At 24.6% G+C, this 24,340-nt stretch overlaps 1 protein-coding gene across 1 annotated transcript; it reads left to right on the top strand.

The window, feature by feature from the left end:
* The first annotated feature begins 7,041 nt into the window (after positions 1-7,041).
* LOC145840561 (uncharacterized) lies at positions 7,042-23,174 on the top strand. Its single transcript, XM_082947861.1, has 11 exons — positions 7,042-7,160; positions 8,101-8,204; positions 9,137-9,334; positions 10,465-10,576; positions 11,238-11,452; positions 12,565-12,701; positions 13,945-14,016; positions 14,618-14,764; positions 14,981-15,082; positions 17,033-17,252; positions 21,493-23,174. The coding sequence occupies exons 1-11, from the start codon at positions 7,103-7,105 to the stop codon at positions 21,571-21,573; spliced, it is 1,446 nt and encodes a 481-aa protein (XP_082803987.1). The 5' UTR covers positions 7,042-7,102; the 3' UTR covers positions 21,574-23,174.
* Positions 23,175-24,340: the final 1,166 nt, after the last annotated feature.

Below are 24,340 nucleotides of genomic sequence, written 5' to 3'. Positions count from 1 at the left end.
TTAAGATATTTAAAGCAACAATGAGGATTTATCCTAAATAGTATTGCTCACCAACCAACTAATTATATCAAAAACTAAACAAAAATAATTTTTAGATGTAGTCATTGTTCTGTGTTTTTCATTTACAGCTTAAAATTGAAGTAAAAATCGTATTACATGAAAAATAAACCAAATAAGTTTTGTTACAATACTTGTTTTATAGACTAAAAATGTTGTCCTACTCCTATGTATTTTAAAAGTATTTAAATATACATCTTTTTAAACATGAAATAAATTGTTTACTGTCAAAATAATAACATACAAAAAATAATGTTATTTGTTTAAGGTTTAACAAACAAACAAGTTTTTAGCGCAACATTTTATTTTCAAACTTAGCATTGACTTACTTGTTTAATATTAGTTAAAACGGTTTTGTAACTGTTTAAAGTTTATAAACTACATATGAAAGTTCACACTTTGTAAAAAATGTGTTCTATGGTTTTTAGGCTTATAAATATAACTAAAAACTTAAAATATATTTGTATAACAGCTAGTTTTATCTTAGATCTGCTTACATTAACTCAAGGCACTTTAAATTCACTTGCATTTAAACGACTAGGTACTAGAAGTATACAACCAACAAAAAGATACCTATTCGTAAAAGTCAACTTTTTTTTTTATTTTTAACCTAGAATCTTTTCGAGCTCCGTATACCTTTTAAGTTTTATATTTAATATTCAAGTTAAAAATGTCTATATACTATTTTTTTATAACAAATTTTAATTTATTTAAACCAAGGACTGGCTAAATGCGGCCTAAGGTGTAAATTTCATTTAAAAACGTACTCTTTAAAATCGATAAAAAGTATGTGGTAAAAACATACAATTAGTTAAGTTAAATAGTAAGTGATTACTACCGTTTTCTTACTGCATATTTTATTAAACTTTAGGCTTGAAATATAATTCTTATAATGACTAATACAGAAAAGATTTATATAAAATTCTTAAATCAGTCCAGGACACAGTCAATTTTTTATTTGTGATTTTTCTTCTGCATCAATAATTTGGTTTTATACACAGTTTTGAATTACTACGTCACAATGTATGTTTTTTCACTATTATTTACTGAGTTGCATGGTTGTGTTTCAGTATTATTAATTTATCATAAATTCACTGAAGACGGACTTTTTTCTGAAAGCTTTTTGAACTAAACTAGTTTGAAATAATTTGTAGATTTTTCAAACCATCTTTTAATTTTTTCTATCTAATGACTAATACAGTAACTTCAACTAGTTTCGGCCCGCTAGCAACAATTTTTTTAATTGGCTTCCAACTTATAAAAGGCATCTGATCAATGGCTTAAATTAAACTTTAATATGTTTTTGTTAAATTTTACCTTTCAATTTTAAGTACAGTAATTTATTTTTTCAAGTTTACACTCTGAAACGCTCGTTTTTAGTTTGAAACTTAATTATTCTGATTTTTCAAGCTTCTAATGACGTAAATACAAAAGAAGACTAAAGATTCGCAAGTTTGTATAATAAATTAACCAACTACAAATTTTTGCGCGCAAAATTATAAATTTACAAGTATAACAATAATTTGAAAGTTTTTATTAACAACTTATAAAATGGATAACATTTTAGTAAAAGCAAACTTGAGGGCCAAATGATGGGCACGAAATAATTATTAGCTAAAAACATGTTTCTTTAATCTATGATAAATATGTCGTGAAAATTTAAAACTAGGCTCTTAATTTTAATAACTGCTAAAACTTAACTATAGCTTTTTTTTTCCAATTTTACTCTTTAAAATGGTATTTTTGTAATGATTAACACGATTATTTTAAATAAATGCGGCCCGCAAATCATTTTTCTAGAAAAAATCGCAACTTTGAAAAAGCTACGGTTTCCTAAATTAGCCCTAAAAAATTATAAACTGATACAACTGAATTGTTGTCGCAAGAACTGCCTGAATGTCACTGAACTTATTATTTAAAAGATTTAATACTAAATTATTTACAGATTTTTTATGTAAGCCAACCACATGGAAAACAAAAACATAAATAACAATCTCTGTAAGGCTGGTACGGTCACTTTACTGGTGTTTAACATGTAGCAGAGTACACAGTGAGAGAAGAAGCTCTTATAATAATCAAGACTGATACAGCTAAGATTCATCATTTTTTCAAGAGCTGAATGCCACTGAGTACAATGAAAAACCGCCTACGCTGCTCTAAATACAACTTTTATGTGATAGTTTTAAAGCTCTAAAAGCTTTAAACAACTGGTTATGTTCTGTTTTTATTTAACTCTAGGATGTACTTTAAAATTAAAAAAAAAATTCCAAACTAATGTGATGGTATAATAATTAGTTCACTATATATATAACACTTTCATGGATTTTCTGAAAGAAAAATCTTTCAAAAAAGCATTTATTAACTTCACTGTTTCTTCACTTTTATAAACCGTATAGAAGATTAAAACGTATTAAAGTTAAAGCTTTAAGTACAAAAATATTACGTGCGGTAGTATTTGAAAATTTAGAGTAATTAAAAAAAAGCTGTCAAAAATAATTTATAAAAAATACCTTTTAAGTTTAGTAGAGCGTGTTATTTTTAGACTTGACAAGCAACAAGATTTTTTTTAGATTTTGTTTGAAGCGTCTAGTGACGTTACAATAAATAACCAGCTAAAAAATGCGAACTCGTAGATATATATATTCTAACACGTCAGTTAAATAAAAATAAATTTAATTATATCTAAGTGTCTACATTTGAAAGCTGTTTCTACCACAGCTATGCAACAATTATATTGACAAAGTATAAATCATATTAAAAAAAAGTTAAGGATAAAGTACATTCTATTTTAATAAACAGCATTTAAAATGTTTTAATAAAACGAAAGATCTCTGAATCTGTTGTTTTTATTATGAAAAGTTGATATCAGGCATGGTAAAATTTAGAAAATCATTAATTACAGCTGTATTATCTCTATCGTAACTAGAAAGCTATAGTAACAAATTATAAAATTTTTTTTATTTTATTTTACAATTAATTAAATTTCATTAGCTAATCTTTAGTGCTTTTGTTGCAATAACTTAATTATAATGCTAAACTACATTAGTTTTAATTTACAAAGTACTTCATTATTTTAACACTTTGTTTGTAAAATTAAAAGAGTTTATAATAAAATTTATATATAATAGCTAAAAAATTTCACTTAAAAAATGAAGTTTTTCCTAACTGATTTTTTAGCTTAGAACTTTAAAAAAAGAATAAAACAACTATTCTCCTGAACTTTAGCTTTTATTTAACATTTTAAATTCATTAACTATCATATTTTTGTATCAACATTTTTAAAATAGTTAAATACATTAGTTCTTTTTAGTAAACAATGTATTTAAATGTTTAAGTTTTAAATCTGTTTTTACCACAGCTAAAATACAACTATATTGAAATTAGCCGAAGAACTTTTAAAAGATAAAGTACATATTATTAAAAAAGCAGAGTTAAAAATATTTTAATAAAACGAAAAATCCCTTAATCTGTTTTTTTTTTGTTTTTAAAAAAATTAGAAATCTCATTTCTATGGGTTTTTTTAAAACAATTTTCTTGTGCGTTGAAATTTTTAACAACAAAAAACTATTTCAGTATATTTGTCGAATTTATAAAACAAGTTTAACATTCTTCACCTATATTTTATAATAAAGATGTTAACAACAAGAAAAAATTTTGGTTAGATTAAACATTAAAATTTTGTTGAGAACATACTTTATTTCTTTGTTGCAAAGTAATAATTTTTGTTGTGAATAATTAATTTACAAGCTTTAAAATTTTAGTGCTAAAAAGTTTTTCAGTTAGTTTTAAACTTTGGCGTAAACTCTTTCTACAGTAATCTTTTTAAAAGTTTAAAAATTTCATTAATAAAGTTTTTGAAACTTACTATGTTGAATTTTAAAATAATTTATCTTAGTGCTGCCTGATATTAAGTTGTGAACGCTGAATACAAAACTAAATTCGCTTCTAATAAAAGAACATAAGTTTGTTAACTTTACATGTTAAGACCTAAGTGCGTAATTATATAGCAGGTGCCAATTTATCATTGCTTGCGTTTTTAAGATTTTGTTGTAACCGAAATTCAACGAGCTTAAATAAAATTGAATAACTTTTTACAACTTTTACTCGTGAATTAATCTATAAATAGTTTTAGTTGAAATAACTCAATGTAAATTAATTTATAAATAGTTTTTGTTGAGATAACTCAATGTAAATACCGTCAATATAAAATGACATTTTTATGAGCATTTGTTTAAATATATAAAGATGAATCAATTAAATAGTATAAATTCCTTTCTACCCAACATAAAGCTCGTTTTCATTTTTTTATTTTAAAGCTGCCAAAAAGTTTATATCAAAAACAAACAAGTGTCCAACTATGTTTCAAAATGTTTCAAGTAAATCAACACTTTAATAATTTTAATTTCAAGTTTTCAATAATTAAACAAAAACGGTTGACAACTTATATATGAGCAGTAGAGGGCCACAGCCCACAGGGGAGCCATAAGGTCGTAATTTAAAATTTACAATAGATAATCTAAAGTTGACAAAAAAAGCAAAAAATAAATAATAGTTTTAAAACTTAAATTAGCAACTATTTTTTTAGGAATTTTAGGCTGTAAAAGGGACAGCAGAAGCCACAATGTCATAATTGGAAACTTACACTGGATATTCTATAATTGAAGACAAAAAAAAATTCTTTGGCGATTTTTATAAAAGTCTTTCAAAAAATCTTGTTTGAAGAGGCTATAGCTTAGTAACTTTTTAGAGAAACCTTTTGAAAAAAAGTTTAGGAAACCCTGATTTAGACTATTATCACTATAAATAACCACATTTTTAGTAAGTTTTTCTAAAATAATTCTTATTTTGTGATTGTTATCATCGAAATGTAGTAAAACTTTAGTTGAATGCTAAACTTTATTGAGAAGTTAGAAAATCAGAAGGATTTTCGTAGAAACAAACATTTTTTTTTCCATCAGAATTTTAGTTTGAATTAAGTTATTAAAACTGTTTAAGTTTGTTTTTTATACTTTTGTTTAGTATAATATTACTTGATGTATTTTTTTTTATTAAGGCGACAACACATGTAAGTAAATGTTACTTATGATATATATTTTTAAATATTCTATAGTAAACCAAAAAAAATTTAAATTTAATAGTTTACATATACTTAGCGCTACTTGTGTCATAATTTAAAAACTAATTGCAAATGAGTAAACATTTTGTTTGTTTAAACGCCTGAGGGTAGAAACAAACAAGCCAATTGCAATTATTTCTTGCAAAATTTAAACATCAAAGTAGCTTTCATATTATATGCTAGATAATTATATTTATTGAATTAACACAACATCTCAGCATACTTTACTTAAAAATCAAAAATGAATATATTCTAAGCCTATTAAGCTTAATGTTATTATATCTAAAACTATAGCAGTTACACAAAATAATTATACATTGTCATATTTATATCTGATGGAATAAATTTTTGTGAAATTATTGAAATTAAAATAGTTTATCAAATACAAAAAAATTAAAAAAATTTTTAAAACTGTGATAAATGGAATCTAAAAGTTACTTATTTATGTTTTGTTTTATTTAGAATTAATTTTTTAGTATGATTATTATCAAAACTTTCTTTTAGCAAAAATTATTTAAATAAGTCCAACTGAAATGATTTAAATTGTTATTAAATTTGACTTGAACTTTGTAAGTATAGTCCAAGGCTTTCTGATCACTTATTCTCAAATAAAAAACTTTCAAATAATATTTTTTTGTATTTCCAATTGAAAGTCAGCTGTGCATGTGTCTTTGACTTACCATCTTTACATTTAGATAAGTAGAGATAAACAAAAACAAGTAATCAAAATTTAAATATTTGAAGCAATTACCTTTGATTCCATGTTACAAGGTTGAAATATATACCCATCAAAAAAAAGGAAAAATCCTGAAGCTTAAATCTCCTAGCAAGTTTCACTGAAGCTTCAACTAAAAATTAAACAAATAATTTAACTATGTAACAACTGCTACTAAATCCTACTTCATTGAACCCAATTACAGCTACTACAGTTTAAAAACAAACTAATTTAACTTAAAATATAAAACTTTAAAGTATTCCCTGAAAATAAGTTTAATAAATCTTGGCTAGTTAATTAACAACAAAAAATAAACTTTATAAATTATCCAAATTCAAGTAGTAATTTAGTATAATATATTAGAATAGTCTAAAAATACTCAATATGTGTGCAATAATGAAACACTAACTCAATAAATCAATAAACAAACTTAAGCATGTAGAAAAACTCAAAGCATAAAACATTAGTTTTTGTAAAGAGATGAGTTAGACTGATGTTTCTCTTACCTTAAAAATACATACAAACTAAACAAATAGAAGTACTTCAAATTTATGCTTTACGCAGGGTCGTTGCTTAACTGAGAAATTTTAAAAAATCTTAAATTTTATAAAAGGACAAATATAGGAGGGTATTGAGTTTTAAACAAAAATTATGGAGAATGTTTTCCATCAAAGTATAAGTATTGTCCTTGGCTAAATTTCAAAACAGGGTAGCCAATAACTTAATTATTTCAATTTTTTGATTCACTTCTAGGTTAAAGTTTTTTTAAGTGAAACAATTAGTATAAAATAAGACATTTTTTAGATGGTATAGAATTACTAAATAGGTACTGTAATGCTTGTTTGATGTGTCTTGTAAAATATATATATATATTTAATGTGATGTTATTTATTAAATAATCTAAATTTTATTACTTTTCATAGAAAGTTGTTTAAAATACCAGATTTTTCCATGTTTTAGGTTCAAAATTTAAGGTTAAATTAAAAAATTTAAAATTTGATGTAATAGCTACAATGTTAAAAACTTGTAATTTTCGGCAAACTCTTTAAAATTATTTACATATTTTAAATATCAAATAAATATTTTTTGTAAGAGTTTGCTGTTAAAAGTTTAAAGTTGTTTTTATTTTATAAACAAAAAATAAAAAATTAACAGATATACTTGATTAAAAACAAGCCTATTAAAAACCTGAAAACCTATTAAAAATACTGAAAATGCCTAGAAAAACTAGGTATGATGATTACAATGTTCCTGGTTACAGAGTTACAAGAGGTTTGTTTTGATATATATTTGTATTTATTTTTTTAGTTTAAAAATAATAGTTAAGATTGAGTTTTAAGAAATACATTAAAACAGTTTTTAAGTAACATTTAGTGCCTTACAACTAAACTGAACTGTATTATTGCATTGACTTAAATAATGTTGTTACATAAGTACTTATTACAATTTTCTTGCTTTTGTAGTTGTTTAGGAAATCAAAGTCATATAATTTGTTAGTAGTTAAAACTACAGGAATTTTGTAATGTTTTGTTTTGTTTTCTATATTATCTTAATAAAATATTTACTATTGTTAAATTTGTAACCTAATAATGACCGCTTAGTAAAATAGGGCTGGGAAAAGTACAATTTGTAGACTTGATCAGGCCTGCCAACAAAAATATCTTACCTATATCTTACCTATTATTCAAAATTTAATTTATTTAACAATAAACAGTTTATTAAAAATAAATAAATTAATATTACATAAATATATATTACACCTTTTAGTTTTGTAATCACTACAAAGTGGTGTTTATAAAATTATTATTTGTTTAACTTTTATCCTTTAAAATAAAAAATTGAAAATTTTACACTACAGTTTTCTAAATTTTAGTAGCCTACTAAGACATTTTTCAAAAATTCTAGCATGAAAAAATATTTTATGGTAAGTCTGAACTGCTGACTAAAAAAGCTACCCACTCTTCGTTAAAGCTCTATGCTACCCATTTTTTAAACTTTTGATTAAATTTTCAAATAAGTTGAGTTTTTATTGTTTAAAAGTTCTTTGCCCTTTGATGCAATTGTTTTTCCTGGTTTTTATACTTTTGAGACAAGTTTGAGATAGAAAAATGGTCTATATATAATAATTTAAAATTAAAATTAGTTTTATAAATAAATGCCAGTTTAAATCAAAGTTTGTTTTCAAAAACATTGTTTTGTTTCACTTCAACAGATCAGCCTTATAGATCTGTGGAACAGAGGAGAATGAAAGGATGTTGCAATCCTTATTCAACTTACTTAAAATCTGTGCAAGGAATATGCAAAATACTCTTCATTGTTAGTTTAGTTTATAAAATTGTAAATTGTTATTGAGTTGATGCATAATGTACTTTAAATCTGTTATTCTTATATCAATTGATATAAAAATAACTTAGTTTATATAGCTTGATGGAAATCTGACTAAGTAATATTTGATAAACTGCTAATTGTTAGTATTGAAGTTATTATTTATACTGTTTTTAAAATTTTGAACTTTTTTAATATTTCTAAAAAAACTAACTGAATTTGAGTTACTCTTTAATTCTATTTATATTATTAATTCTCTCCAAGTTTTATAATTTGCTGATTTTAACTACATTTTTATGTTAATTACGCTTTAATAAACTTTTAATTTTTAATCAAGTTGTGTTAAAAAAAATATCTTTTGTTTGGAGGATTTCTCTCTTCAAATTTTTAAAACTTGGTAAACAAGTGCACCTATTGGTAAAAGGAATTAAAACCAGAAATAAAAACTATAACATTTTACAACACTTTTTTTTTCTTAGAAGTTCAAAATAACTTATTTTTTATCTTTCCTTAGTTTTAAAACTGGGAAAAGAAATGTATTTATTGGTAGTAGGCTTAAAAAGTTGCAAAAAAAACATAGAAAACTTTACTAACTTTTAATAACTAATGCATCCTAGATTTATAAACAACTATGAATATTTTTTCCACTGTTTTATGACATATTGGTTTTTGCCATAATAGTAGCATCATGCCTACATGTACTTGTAGTTGTTTTATGTGGCTCTTTTACACTGTCATGATGTGCTTGGTTGTTTTTTAATATAAAAATGAAAATTGTTTCAATTTAACCCCTGTGCCAAAAAATGCACTTATTTTCTCATAAATTCAAAATGTGGGAAAATAAAAATATCTATGGGCAAAACAATAAAAATAAATTATTATTAAAAACTTTTTAAATAACGCAATTACATTATTCTTCACAGTTTTTTGACATGCTTGTGTTTGCCATCATAGGAGCGTCACCCTACATGTACCCTGTGTTTGTGCTTGACTACCAAGTGTGGCCCTTCCACATCGTCATGATGTGCTCCATTGTGTGTTGGCTGGTGGTGATTGCTGCCCTGATCTTTTTTGTTGGGGGGTTTCACCTGGAGAAGGCGCATGTTGCGTGGCCCAAAAAGGTTTGTTTGTTTTATTTTATTATAATAAATCTCTTTAGCAATTTGTAATTGTTTTGTATATGTTTTTAGTTTTAGTAAAAACTTGCAGTACTTAAATTTTTATGATTTTACTAAATTAGACACCAAGTAGACACCTATTAATATTTTCATTTGACCGTTTAAAAAAAAACATAACAACTAGGTTAACCTATGTGTAGATACATTTTCAGAAGTATTAATATAATATAATTTTTTATTGATATCTGTTGGTTTAACTTCTGTAATGCTTACTTGTTGTATGCATATCCTATTTTTAACATGCATTAAGCTATAACTGATAATGACAAATGTAGTAGTAGTTAAATTTTTGTTAATGTCCCTTTATTTTTAACCTTAAAGCATATTATTAAAGCGGTAAAACTTTTATTTTTCAAAAACTTTTACAACCTTTATCTCTTTAAATGGTACAATGGTTACAGTTATATCATTTCTTTTACATGAACTACTGTTCCACATAGTAATATTTATTCTCATATTTTTTGGTGTAAAAGTTGAACTTTAAAAATATTATTACATTTATTATTAACAGGAACTGATACTAAACATAATAGTGTTATTTTTTTTCTTATTTTTCGGTGCAATAGTTAAATTTTGTAAAACAATATTAAATATCTAATAATTTGTAAAATTATCATTAACTGGACCTATTATTCAATATAATAATATTCAATGTCATGTTTTTTGGGGCAATAGTTAAATTTTGTATTATGTTTATACAGTTATTATAAACAGTAACTGATATTAAACATAATAATATTTACTGTTTTTTTTGGGGAAATAGTTGAATTTGGTAAAACATTAATGTATTTATTGTAGACAGTAACTGATATTGAACATAATAATATTTGTTGCTAGTTTTTTAGTCAATGATTGAATTTTTGTGAAATATTAATATAATTATTATTAACAGGATCTGATAACCAATATACTTATTTTTATTATCATGATTTTTGGTGAAATAGTTAAATTTTGTAAAATATTAGTTTATTTATTTTTTTTAGGAACTGATATTCAACATAGTAATATTTATTGTTATGTTTTTTGGGGCAATAGTTGGTTTTGTAAAATATTAATATATTAATTTTTGACAGGAACTAATTTTCAACATAGTAATATTTGTTGTCATGTTTTTCGGTGCAATTGTTGAATTTACTAACGTTTGGAGATGGGATCTGTTCAATGCACCTGAAGGAGTTGGAAAACGTTTGTTTTATTTTCATTGTTTTAGTTTTTTTTATGTAAAAATATGAAAGAACTTTGATATTTTATAAAATCTAGAACCTTTATAAGAAAAATTGAATGTTTATTAATATTCCTTAGATTTTTTAAACAATCTTAATAGAAGTGAGGTTTTTCAACCATGCATAAAATTATATTAGTTTTTTCTTTAAATTAATTGTGTTAATTACGTATAAAAAGTTTGAACTTTTAAACAACTAAGATGTTTAAATACTCTACTACATTAACAATTTTTATGATTCCCTAAAAACTTTCAAAACAAAAATCTATTAAAGTAGAAAATAACCCAACTTAAAAGAAACAAACTAAAACTAAAAAAGTTTTTATCAAAAATCAAAATCCAAATTTAACAAAAAGGGCAAATTTCAAATCATACCTTTTTCAAATAAAAATCCCCTAACACAAAACAGCCGGTGACTACGTCCGCCAGTTACTCTACTACTTTAAAAATTTTTACGGTTCCCTAAACAATTTCAAAACGAAAAAGCTATTTAAGTAGAACACATTACAATTTAAAAGAAACAAACTAAAACTAAAAAGACTTTATCAACAAATCCGATGGCATTTTTCATATTACATTAATTTTTGTACATTACTTAAATAAAAATCCCTTAACTCAAAACAGCCGGTGACTACGTCCGCCAGTACGGGCTGGGCTTCGGTGGAATTGGAGCGGTGGGCATCAGTGGGCTGGGAGGGGGTTTTGGTGGAGGGGGTTTTGGCAGCAACCCCGCACTGATAACCCAGAACTGCGGGATCGACCCGAGGTTCTGCGAGTCCCTGGTGCAAGTCATGTTTGGGGTGAACAACCCTTACCTGGCCAATCACATATTTGCATCTGTGAGTTTTTGTAAATGATGTATTTGCTAGTTTTAAGGGCATAGGGGGGGGAGGTGAACACGCTTTTTTGGTTTTTGATCATATTTTTTATAGTTTTTACTAAGCTACAAGATGCTTTTTACAGATTTTAAAAATTCAAAATAAATTTGAGATATAGCCGGTCAAAGTCGGAGGCAACAATAGGATCCTTATTGGAGGCGCAAACTAACTACTAAAACTAAAACGGCAAATAACTATAAATCACTAAAAATCTATCTTCTCTATATATTTATTTAGAAAATTCCTTGCGACAGAATTTTCTAAATATACCAAGGAACATTTCCTAAAAATTTGAGGTAGTTATCTCAAAAATCGTAGGAGAAGATAGATTTTTAGTGATTTCTAGTTATTTGCCGTTTTAGTTTGCGCCTCCCATAAGGATCCTATTGTTACCTCCGACTTTGACCGGCTATATCTCAAAAATTATTTAGAATTTTTAATGTTGTTTTGGTTAATAATCTTTTTTTTTGCCAATTAATCTTTCACTTTTTTTGTGAAGTAAAATAAATTGAATGTTTTGCCTCAAGATAAAAATAGTTTTTGTTTATTTTTAATATATTTAGACAGTATTAGTTCCAGTGTTAATACAAAACTTACAAGAATTTAAATATTAATAAACATTATATTTCCACAAATAATGGTTGTACTAGTATTAAAGCTATAGCTTTGGTAGCTTCTTATGAAACAAGTTATAAATTTTATAAACAGATAATACTGGTACTAGTTCTTATAGTGCAATTAACAGCGCTTATAAGTTCATACAAAACTTACAAGAGATATTTAATAAACAATTTAACAGATAATACTGGTACTAGTTCTAATAGTGCAATTAACAGCACTTATAAGTTCATACAAAACTTACAAGAGATATTTAATAAACAATTTAACAGATAATACTGGTACTAGTTCTTATAGTGCAATTAACAGCGCTTATAAGTTCATACAAAACTTACAAGAGATATTTAATAAACAATTTAACAGATAATACTGGTACTAGTTCTTATAGTGCAATTAACAGCGCTTATAAGTTCATACAAAACTTACAAGAGATATTTAATAAACAATTTTAACAGATAATGCTGGTACTAGTTCTTATAGTGCAATTAACAGCTCTAATATCATCATACAAAACTTACAAGAGGTTCAAGAGAGATATGAGCAGAGGTGGTGTCGATCCTGAGCCTAAAGCTGGTTTACTTACCAGAATCAGGTAACAAAATATTTAACTGAATAAGTATTTTATGATATATAATGTGTGAATACCTGTACATATAAACTCACTTACCAGTCAGGTAAATTTAATTAAGTGAACTAGTGATAACTGTTTAAAAAACATAAAAAGTTTTTGTGTCTGTATGTATTTACTTACCAGAATCAGGTAGATTAAATTAAATAAACTATTAACGATTCCTTTAAAAATATAAAAAGGTTTTATTTCTGTATACATTTACTTACTAGAATAAGGTATATTAGATTAAATAAGTATTTAATAAATAAAGTGTTTTAATGCTTGTATATATTTACTTACTAGATTACAGTATACTTAATTAGATTAGTATACCAGAATCAGGTATATATAAATAAACTATTAATAAATGTTTAAAAGTGTAAAGTGTTATAGTGACTGTATAAACTTACTTACTAGATTAAGGTATGATTAATTAAGTGAACTAGTAATAACTGTTTAAAAACATAAAAAAGTTTTTGTGTCTGTATATATTTACCTACCAGAATCAGGTAGATTTAACTGCATAAGGATTTTATAACATAAAGTGTTATAATGCCTGTATATATTTACTTACAAAAATCAGGTATATTTGATAAGATTTGTTGAAGCAAATAAACTTTTAATAACGGATTAAATGTATAAAGACTTCTAATGCCTGTATATGTTTACATACCAGAATATGGTACGTTTAATTGAGTAGTTTGTTTATAACTAAAAAAAAGTCTAATGCCTGTAAATTATTACTAACAAAACCCGAAAGATTTAATTAAATATGTCTTTACATCTTTTTAAAGAATTTAGTGCCTGTAAATAAATAATTACTAACAAGAATCAGAATGAACAGTATATTTCAGTAGTCTGCCTTATTTGAGAAAAATCGGACAGCTTGTAATAGTATGAGTAATGAAAAATACTTAAAAACGCCATTGATAAAAAATATCTTAATTCTTACAACAAAAATACTTAAATATAAATTTTTCTTTTGTTAAATACTTTATTTTGTTTATTCAAATAGTGTGTTCTTTTTTTTGTTTCAAGGATTGAGACAGTTTTTTTCATTTTTGTTTTTTATTAATCTTAATGCTATGTAATACTGATGTTCCCTGTTTTCAATACTGTTTTTTTGATTTTAGTGCAAAAAACACTGTTTTTAAAAATTAATTAAAATAATAACAAAACATTTTACAAAAATATAATAAGTAATGCAATCTTTAATTTTATATAGATATTGGTTTTGGGAAGCGAAAAATACAAGTGCGAATGCTATAAGGGAAAAAAGCACGTCAATAAAAGAAAAGTTTGTTTTTTATAATTAATTTTGTAAAGATTGAATATAAATTGAATGTTTGTAACAACCTAATAAATAAAAGAATGTTGGACTGTTTTCAACCATGCTTTATTAATAAACCTGCAATTTGAAAATATACTATCATTTGTACACCATATTTTTTAGATAATTTACGGTTAAAGTAGTAAATGTGTTATAGATTTTCTTTAAGTTTTAATAAACAAAATTTTGATTAACACAAATGAATTTCTTAGAAATAAACTGATGCACTTCATGGAATCTGTTTCATTTTACTATTTACTATTTCTATTTTCGCAATATTTCAATTATTTTTTCAAAGTGAGCAAACTAGAAAATATGTTTTAATGCAGTGAAGTAAACATAACTTGTTTTTTTCCATTTCAGAATCAAAAAACTAACAATTCTAATTCATAACTGTTATTAATTATTGTAAAAACATAACTTTTTCATTCATCTCAGAATTAGCAAATAGTTTTTTGGTAAACTGAAATGCTCTGCTTTCCATAGATACATTCCCAACGTCCATTTACATAAATATCTTAATAAAATTGCTTGTTGATAAATATCTTAATTACTTTTTGAATTTCAGGATCAGCAAACTAGCGAGCCGTGACGACGAGGTTGACGGAACCAATCAGGTTCAAGATGGAGATGACGTCACAAAGAATGACGTCACAAAAGACAGCGTCACGAAACCTCCGTCATCAATTGTTACGTCACGAGTCGAAAGCGAAATGTTTGTTTTTTTAGATATCTGGAAATTAATAAATATTTAATTGGAATTAGTTCTACTTTGAAAGAGGATTTTTCAAAAAAAAAATGTTTTGTGTTGTTGGTTTGCTTTGTTTTTATAAATAGAATTCAGACTAGTTATATTATATGAAAGTTACTAATTAGTTTATAAGTTACATGCTTGAATATACACATGAAAATGTTCATATTTATTGTTCAGACACACAGTCAGAGAGTCATCCGGATATAGGAGTGATAATTATTCTGTTGCGAAGTCAAGTAGGAAAAGTGACAAATACCCCAGTGAAAAAAATTACCCGAGGTTTGATTGTTTTGTACAATTTATTAAGCTATGAAACATTAAGTTTTATTGTACATATTTACAAAAAAAAAGTTTAAGATATCTAACTATAAGTGTATTTCGCAATGAAATAATAGCTAATATGAACATTTTAAACTATTATTTTATTAAGGGATCATTATACTTGGATAATGAGTAATACTGATTAGTTTTTTCACAGCTTACAAAATAAAGTTTCAATCAATCAAAGTTTCATTGTAGTAAGAAATGATATTATTTTTTCTCCGCTGTTTACCAAAGATAATCTAGCTTCAATAAGCGACAGAAAAAATAAACTAAACAGAGTTAAGTTGTGCCAGATCAAAACTCTTTATCTAAAAAGTGTTATATCAAAATTATTTTGGTACAAGTTTATGAATAAAAAAGATCTTATGAATTACTTTTTAGTTCTAAAATATAGTTAAACGACATTCAATTTATTATTATCTTAAACTTAGTTCAAGTTGTAACCTCACTTTTATATATTTGTAATGTTAGATAGTTGACTTAATGTAATGAAAGCTCTCAACACTCTTATAAGTCATTTAGTTTTACGAAAGTCATTATCAAAAATGTTTAATGGTTTGATAAATCCTACTTAGTGCATTAAATTTAAAAAAAGGTTAAAACTGTTAGCAGTATGAAAACCAAAATTTGATACAAATAGTTTCTTGAAATCAGGTTCATAAGTTTTAATTTTAAACTTGGTTTAACTTTTGTTAATAATTGATTTGTAATAAAACATTGTTTACATCATACATATGCAATACTAAGTTTAAAACCTTTTTTCTAAGAAAGCTATTTTTGATTTTTTTTTTACTTTTTTTGTAATAAAAATGTTTTGTTTTAGATATTAGTTAAAATAATGAACACTTATATTAATTGTTCATTTTAATTAAGGCTTGAGTTTTTTTTTGTTTTTGACAATACTTTATGCACTTAACAGTAATTTATTTGAACCATTTTGATAAGTTTGTAGTCGTTCTGTTTTATAATTATTAGTTTATGATAATTGATAAAGTTTAAATAAGCACAAATTAAACATTTGTTTTTGACGCATTGGAATTAGTAAAATGTTTGTTTTACAAAACCGATTATTTGTATTTTGTCAGTTTTACAGTAATTATTTGCTTTTGTTGCTTCAAACTGATATAATTCATCGTTTGTACATTTAACTTTTACATTATTTAAAAGAATTTTTACCTTTTTTAATTAAAAGTTTTCGTATTTATTTTGGCATTATGCTATTTTTTAAATAATGTACTTTTGTGATGAACATTTAAATATCAAATATAGTTTTTCAGTGCTAAAAATTCACCATACTACATTTTGATTGTAATTTTTTGAAGTTGAATTTAATATTTACTTAAATTGCTTGCTTAAAGTTTAAACCTGTAAAAATATTCATTTTTTTTATATATCATTATTATGTGTTCAAGTTTTAATTCGGTAAAGTTGTGTAAACTTTAATGTTAAACTTGTATTTAAATTTAAAAGTTTTAAACGTCGTGATAATTTTAAATACCATAAAGCTCTACAAAATTTAAATTAAAATACTTTTAGTTTACAATTAACTTTTGATCAAAAGGGTAAAACTTATGTTTGCAAGAAAAAAAAAACACTTTTTTTAAATTTTTTAGTCGTTAAATTTACTAGTTTTGTTATATTTAGGAAGATTTAAAGATGATATAAAAACTTTGTAATTTTAATTATCACTTATAATTTACCAAATTAATCAACAAAAAAATAAAATAAATTTTTATCCACATTGTTGAAGTTGAAAAGACGTAAAAAAACTATTTAACTTTTATTTACAAAAACTAAAACGATATCATAAGTTTTAAGTAGATTTATTGTAATATTTATTCTTTAATATTAATTATTTTCAGTTTACCAAAAATAGTTAAAATTAAAGAATATGTTCATTTTCAGGTCTGAAAAATCTTCCAGGAGTTCCAACAACAAATCTTCGAGGGACAAGGAGTTGAGCAGGGATGTGCGTAGCAACACGGGTTCCCGTAGCAACAGGGACCACCGTAGCAACAGGGGTTCCTCCGACGGCGGGAGGAGTTCAGAAGAATCAAACAGGAGGAGGAGGAAACGAAGCGAGGAGGACTCGAGCAGGAGAAGCCGGAAGAAGAGGGAGGAAAAGGTTTGTGACGTCATAAAAGTTTTTAGCGAGGGCAATTATTTAAAGTATTTATTTTCAAAATCGTAGTATTAGATAATTTTTAAAAAGAGCAGTGAAAATTTGGAAGAATTGAACAAGTTTCGTTGTGACGCCATAAAGCCCTGTTGATGAAGGAAATAATTTAATCTAGTATCAACTTTTGATAAATGCGTTTGTATAGAGATCATGTAAACTAGAGGCTCCCAAACTCATTTTCAAAATCGCCCCTAGTTACTTGTCCATTTGTATGTTTGGCCCCTTAATATCTAAACTTGCCACAATCGTCTAACAGCTGATGTTAGAGTGTATTTCAATGATTACTTAGAAATGATTCGTTTGTGTTACGGAAGTTTGAGACAAACTAAAATAGTTTTTACCTTACATATCGTTATTCCTTTTGAGAACGGGGAATATTTGCTGGGGGCATAGAGCTTTTGATTAGGGCAGTATAAATTTATTTAATAATTGGTATTTTTTGCGATATTATAGAAATGAATTGTATTTAAAAGTATATTGTTTAAGCATTTAAAAAGACCAGCTGACTGGTTTTCTAGTTGCTACTACAGACAATATATGCGTTTGTTTTAAAGCACCAAACATTCATAAAACATCTGGTGCACATTATTATTTAGTTGGAAACAAACAGAATTTAGCTAATTTTTAATGTTTTTCAAAACTTTAATTGAATTTTTTAAAATTCTAATCATTCAGTTCAACTATTTAAATTAAGTTCAATTACTTTTAGTCTTCAGAGAATATAAAGCATGGAAGTTATAAAGCATTAATGGACTAGTTTAAAAATTACTGGAAGTTTATATAAAAATTTAAAAGTTTCAAATCATGTTATACCTTTTGTTAAGTAAGTGGATGTAATGAATAATTAATTCAAGCTAGTTTTACAAAATTCATATGCTGTACAAGCAAAGCAATATTTTAAATACTTTTCACTTAATTATCTTTAAATTAGTTTGTTTGGTATCTTGATCATTATGCAAATGTTTTAAATTTTTACTAAAGCTTTTTGAAATGTCAAACAGCATCAGAATTTTTTAAAAGAAGTTTTGATTTTACTTTCAGTAATATCAACTAGAATTAAGTTTTTTATAAAATTATGAATTACGTAAATCAATGCTAAATATTTAATTGTAAATGATTAAAAAAATCTATTCAACTAGTTTTGCAACTGTAAACTTGTTTGTAATTGTAGTTTATCTAGAAGTTTATTTTTGAAATAAACATTATATAGTTATTTGCCTTAAAAAAAATTGCTCAATTTACTGGAATGTAAAGAGCTTATTTAAATAGAGGTGTGCAATTTTTTACCTAATTATACTCTGACAAGCTTGAGTTTTCGAATGTGTAAAACTTTAGTTTCTGTTTAGATTTTCACGCATAAATAAGTTTTTAAATAACACTATAGATAACTAACATTGTTATATGCAGTTTACTATTTTATTTTACTTGAAAAAGTCGCAATTTTTCCGTCAACGAAACCGGGTTGTAAATAAAATAATTAATTTGCACACCTCTCTTGAAATATACATTAAAAAAACATTAAAAAACTTCTGTAAATAGATCATATGGAAGTACTTACAGAGATAAGTTGGATTTATCTTGGCGATTGTTGATAATCATTCAACCGTATCAGTTCATTGTTTTCATTTGTAACTTCAACCATTGTTGTATTTACCTATGTTGAAAGTTTGAAAGTTTATTGTAATTATTATCAAGTATAACTATTGTATATTTTATATTATTTTCAAAGCATGTATAGTTTTATATTTGATTTTTATTAAAAATTTTGATACATATGGTTCTGCAATTGCAGTAAACTTATATGCCTCAACACGTAGTAGTTTAATAATAAATACCTTATAACTTAGCAGGTTTTATAATAAGTTGCTGAAATTTTTTTTGTATATAACTCTCTTGATTGTAGATTTTGCAACGTTTTTTAAAATGGAAAACAGAACAGATTAGTTTTTGCTATTTAACAAAACTAGTTGAAGGTAAAATTAAAAAAAACCGATGTATATTTTTTTAATGCAAGAATAATATCTAGTAAACAAAATACTATGTTTTAATTTTTTTTATAGTAATTTGTAAATTTTGAAGTTAGAAGACTATATACTAAATAAATTTAATTCAGTAATGTTATAAAATGTAAAATTGATCGAAAGTAATACTTCATTTAAAAACTTAGCATGCTGTATCAAAAAATTAAATACTTCAATTAAAATCAACTATTCTAAATATAAATTTTAGTGTTTTTTAACAAAAGATCCTAGTGAAACAAGTTCACTGGGATATAAAATAAAAACAAAATAATCAGGTACAATAAAGGAAGATCACTTTATAATTTGTTTTTATTTAACTATTTATTTATTAAAAAATATTTCTTCAGTTTATAGATAAAAAATGTTTGGTTTGGACTTAATTGGAAGAAAAAACTATAAAAACGTGTTTACAATTGTAACTTCAAATATTAAATTATTTAACAACAACTTTAAATTTGTCTTAGATTTTTTAATTTGGAAAACTTTATTAAATCGGTTTTGAACTTGAAATAGAATACTTTTATTAGCTTTGGAATTCAAGTTTGATGAAGAATTCTAGTTTTATTATCTCTTAAAATTTTATTGGTGTATTGAAATACATTCAGAAAATCTTATGATCTTTGTTTTTTTCAGCCTTAGTCAATATATAATAGAAAGAAAAACTTTTAAACTTTTATTATTTGTTTGCTAACTTTTGCTTTGTACATTTTTAAAAGTTTTTTTTGTGATCTAGTTATTATTATCAAAAACTTGTTAACATATAAATATTGAGAAACAAACCTAAAATATTTATGCTAAAATAAAACTAATAACTGTTTTTATTTTATACTAATTATTTTAAACTAAAGGACCTTAAGTATTACACATTAAAAATTTACAGTCTAAACGTTAATAAAGAATAAGATTTTAAAATTCACTTTAAAAAGTTTTTTTTTACGTAAAAATATACTAAACACAGTTGAAAGTAATAATTTTATTTAAACAAGACACATACATACTTATTTACAACTTATGCAACTCATATACGTAAAACTTTTCATGTTTTAATGAATTTTTAATGTTTTTACTGCTAAGTCAACAAAAACTTTGAGAGAAAAATTTTATATTTGGAATATTTTTCTTTCATTGTAGTTTTTACAAATCAAATGTGTATTTGATTTAAGCTAAATTTTTTATTCGAATATTTATGCTTTCAAAATATAATAAATAGTGAAGTTTTAATGCTTTAATGAAACACAATAGAAATTTATTGACTTACTTCGATGAACGTCTGTTAAAGTTTGTTTTATTTTTTCCTGTGTATGTTTTGCATTTAGATCATTATATTAGTGTACAGAAATACAACTGTTATATTAAATACAACTGTTATATTGTTCATGACAATTTGATTACTTCTTCTATTAAAAAGTTCAGAGTGCTTTTTCATATTACATAAATAACTGTAAATAACAAATTAACTGTTTGTTAAAAAAAATCAAAACCAGTTGATTTTTCTATTATTTTTACAAAAAGCACATAATCTTTACACGTAGTTATAAAAAGTAATTTTTCAGACATAAAAAAAGTCAGTTTATATAATGCCCAATAAATATAAGTATAACATTTTTTTTTCTCAGAGCAGAGACTCTAAAAAATCTAAGCGTGTTTATTATGAAATTTTTATTTACTTTAATAGTAAAGTAAGTTTTAAAAACTGCTAGATTAAAGTAGAAATTTAAAAAGCTCATTATGTAGTTAAAAATAAAATTAGAAACAGTAAAAACTATATTTGGTTGAGTAAAAAATAGTTTGTATTTTAAAAATTTTTCAATGACTGTGAGTTTTTTTTTTTGTGAGCAATTGTGAAAATGACATTTAAAATGTTTTTTTTTTTTTTAATTTAAGATGTATGTTGTTTTGTAGTTTTGCATCTTCAACTGTGCTAAATTTTTTTCTGTAGAATTTTTAAATATTCGAAAATTTCCAATATCTATATAACCTGTTCAAATGTCAAAGTCAAATATAGTTTACCCAATACAATTAACTACTGAATAAGAAGTCAATCTATACAAAGTAAAACCATTTACTTGCTACAATCATTTGTCAGAGTTAATTATATATTATATATGGTGTAGCTTTATTATTACTTTACCAACTTGGCATCACTACAGCTTAATATTTCACAGATACCTGAAAAAGAAGAACCCAAACCCGAATCACCTGGCAACCAACCACCCAGCAACCACATGGCGTCCTTCGTGGTTTGATGACGTCACGGTTGCCAAGGGTGTGCCAGTTCATCGTCATGCTTGAGTGATCACGAATATTTAATGCTTATTTCAAGTGAAAGTTACTGCAGAATATTCGGGAATAGTCAGAAAATTAATCTGAAGTATTTTATAAGTTTCAGACAAAATTAATTTTAGAATATTAAATATTTCAAAGGTTTCGTCGGGTCACTTCTACTAAACTTTTATCAAGTTAACTAAATTGACTAAATGTAAAATTAGTTAGCACAAATTGCTAAAATAATTAACAATATAAATTATTTGTTGATTATGTACTAAAAGCTTTTGACTTTATTAGCTTTAATTTTAACAAAAAGAATTATAATTGATTATTTGGAATATGTTATTTTCTAACTAAAATTTCAAGTACATTAAGTTATTGTTTTGATTGTAAGTTTTGTGCCTAATTAAATTCTCTAAATAATTTAGCGCTGCTTATTAAAAGTAAACATAAGTTTGCTTTCTTCAAAAATGCTTGTATTTTTAAATTAAAATGAAATTAAATCAGCAAGTTAAAATTATTAAATACCATCAAAAACAATTGTTTGAAATTTATACTTTACATTACGTTTTGAATTAAAATTTACTAATTTTAGTCGTTTGTATATTTACTAATAAGTTTTAAAAAATTGACTCCGTTGATAATCTGATATTATAGTTCTTTTCGATTTCAATCCCTTTTTAGGACAAACAATAGCCTTTTACCATTAAGATCCTATTACAATAGTATTTACAGGGCTACCAAAATACCTGGTTTCTTGGAAAAACCTAGAATTTGACAATTTAGGCAAAAAAAAACCTGGATTTTGAGAAAATTTGAAAAAAATCTGGAATTTTAAACAAAAAACACTAAACCGTGAAAATTTAAACAATTTTTAAATGTAAAGAATTGAAATTTAAATTTGCCACAAAAATCTGTCATATAGAAGTTATTCTAATGTTGTTATTAAATTTTTTTATTTAAAAACACATTTAGAGTAGCTTTACAATATTTTTTCAATGCTGTTTTACTACTTAAGACAGTTTTTACCTTAAAGCTAATTTTATACTAAAAATAGACCCAATATTTGTAGTTTTGAAAAACTTTAAGAAATTCATAAAGTCTGGAAGAAAATTCTCAAATTCGTTTGGCAACCCTGTATTTAAACAAAATATTTGTTAATTAAGAAATATACTCTTGAGTTTTATTGCAAAAAATATACCAAATATTTCAGCATTTTAAGTAAAAAAACAGTTATTGCAAAATGCGTTATAAAATAAAATGTTTCATATATTTTTTTGTGCTAATATCTTTTTATTTTTGTAAATAATCATCTTTGACAGTTTATAATGTTTGAATTTAATTTTTTTAATATATATATATATCTGGTGCTGTCTTCTTTTTGTAAATAATCATGATTATTAATTTTAGTGTGTTTGATTTAGATTTGAATTTTATCATTCTTAAAAGTTTTAAGAAATATTCTTGCTTTATAAATGACCTTTCATTCTGTAAATAATCATATGATGAAAAATTTAATTTTTTTGTTGCCTGATATTAATACATGGTATTAATTAGTTTAGAATGTGTATTTTATAGTTAAAACATGTAGTAGCATTGTAAATCAAGTTATTAATTTAAACATTACGGTACGATTTATTTAAATATTATTGTTAAAACAGTTTTAAGTTGTTTTCTGATGTAAATAATCATTTTAGTTGCACATTTTATTTCCTGACCAATAACTATATTATAATTATTAAAAAAAATCTTTTGTTTTGTTATATCCATAGTGCTACAGCTTTTTAGTTTCTACTGTTTGTTTCTTTTATTTAGTTTGTAATTTTTATTTTGTTGAATTTTTACAAACAAACTTGCTTTAAATAGAATTTAAATAAAAAGTGTTTAGTAATTTTTTGAACAAACCAATGTTTACTAAAATTTAAAGCAAATTGTTATTTTCAAGGTTTGTAGAAATAATTGATAAAGATATAAGTGTTATTTTATGAATCAAACCTATAAAATTCAAAAATAAAGTAAAATTTTACTTAAAAAATTCATTAAATTTAATTTATTTACGTTTATTAAACAAAAAGCTAAGATATTTTTATCTTCTTAATATATTACTTTTTTTTTAGATATGTTAAATCTTAAGAGTTATTAGAAGTAACTGTAGCATAATACTGATATCTATCACTTGAAACATTTTTAAAGGTACACAGTAAAAAAATATATTTTTAGACAAACTCTTTTTTTTACAATTAAAAGTAGAGACATCGATTGTACACTTGAAACCAAGCAAAAGTAACCTAACGTAAAATGCGTACCTAACATAGAATCCGTACCTAACATAGAATGCGTACCTAACATAGAATGCGTACCTAACATAAAATGCGTACCTAACATAGAATCCGTACCTAACATAGAATGCGTACCTTACATAAAATGCGTACCTTACATAAAATGCGTACCTTACCTAAAATGCGTACCTTACATAAAATGCGTACCTTACATAAAATGCGTACCTTACCTAAAATGCGTACCTTACCTAAAATGCGTACCTTACTATTTAAAGATAAGTTTTCACCCCTGTTCTTACCGAGTTATAGCAAACTTAGAGTTTTCTTGACAAATATATAAGCTGTTCTGGTTTAGTTAAAAGTATCTTTTTCTAAGAAATAATAGTGTTATATTTGCATTAATCACGTTTAGATCGAGCTTTCGTTTATTTTTAAAAAATCAAAGAACTTTTTAAAATGTTTAGCA

The sequence above is a fragment of the Thalia democratica genome, chromosome 7 (genome assembly GCF_965202585.1).
Source record: "Thalia democratica chromosome 7, ktThaDemo2.hap1.1, whole genome shotgun sequence".
Taxonomy (NCBI): domain Eukaryota; kingdom Metazoa; phylum Chordata; class Thaliacea; order Salpida; family Salpidae; genus Thalia; species Thalia democratica.
This window is presented reverse-complemented; position numbering and strand designations above follow the sequence as displayed.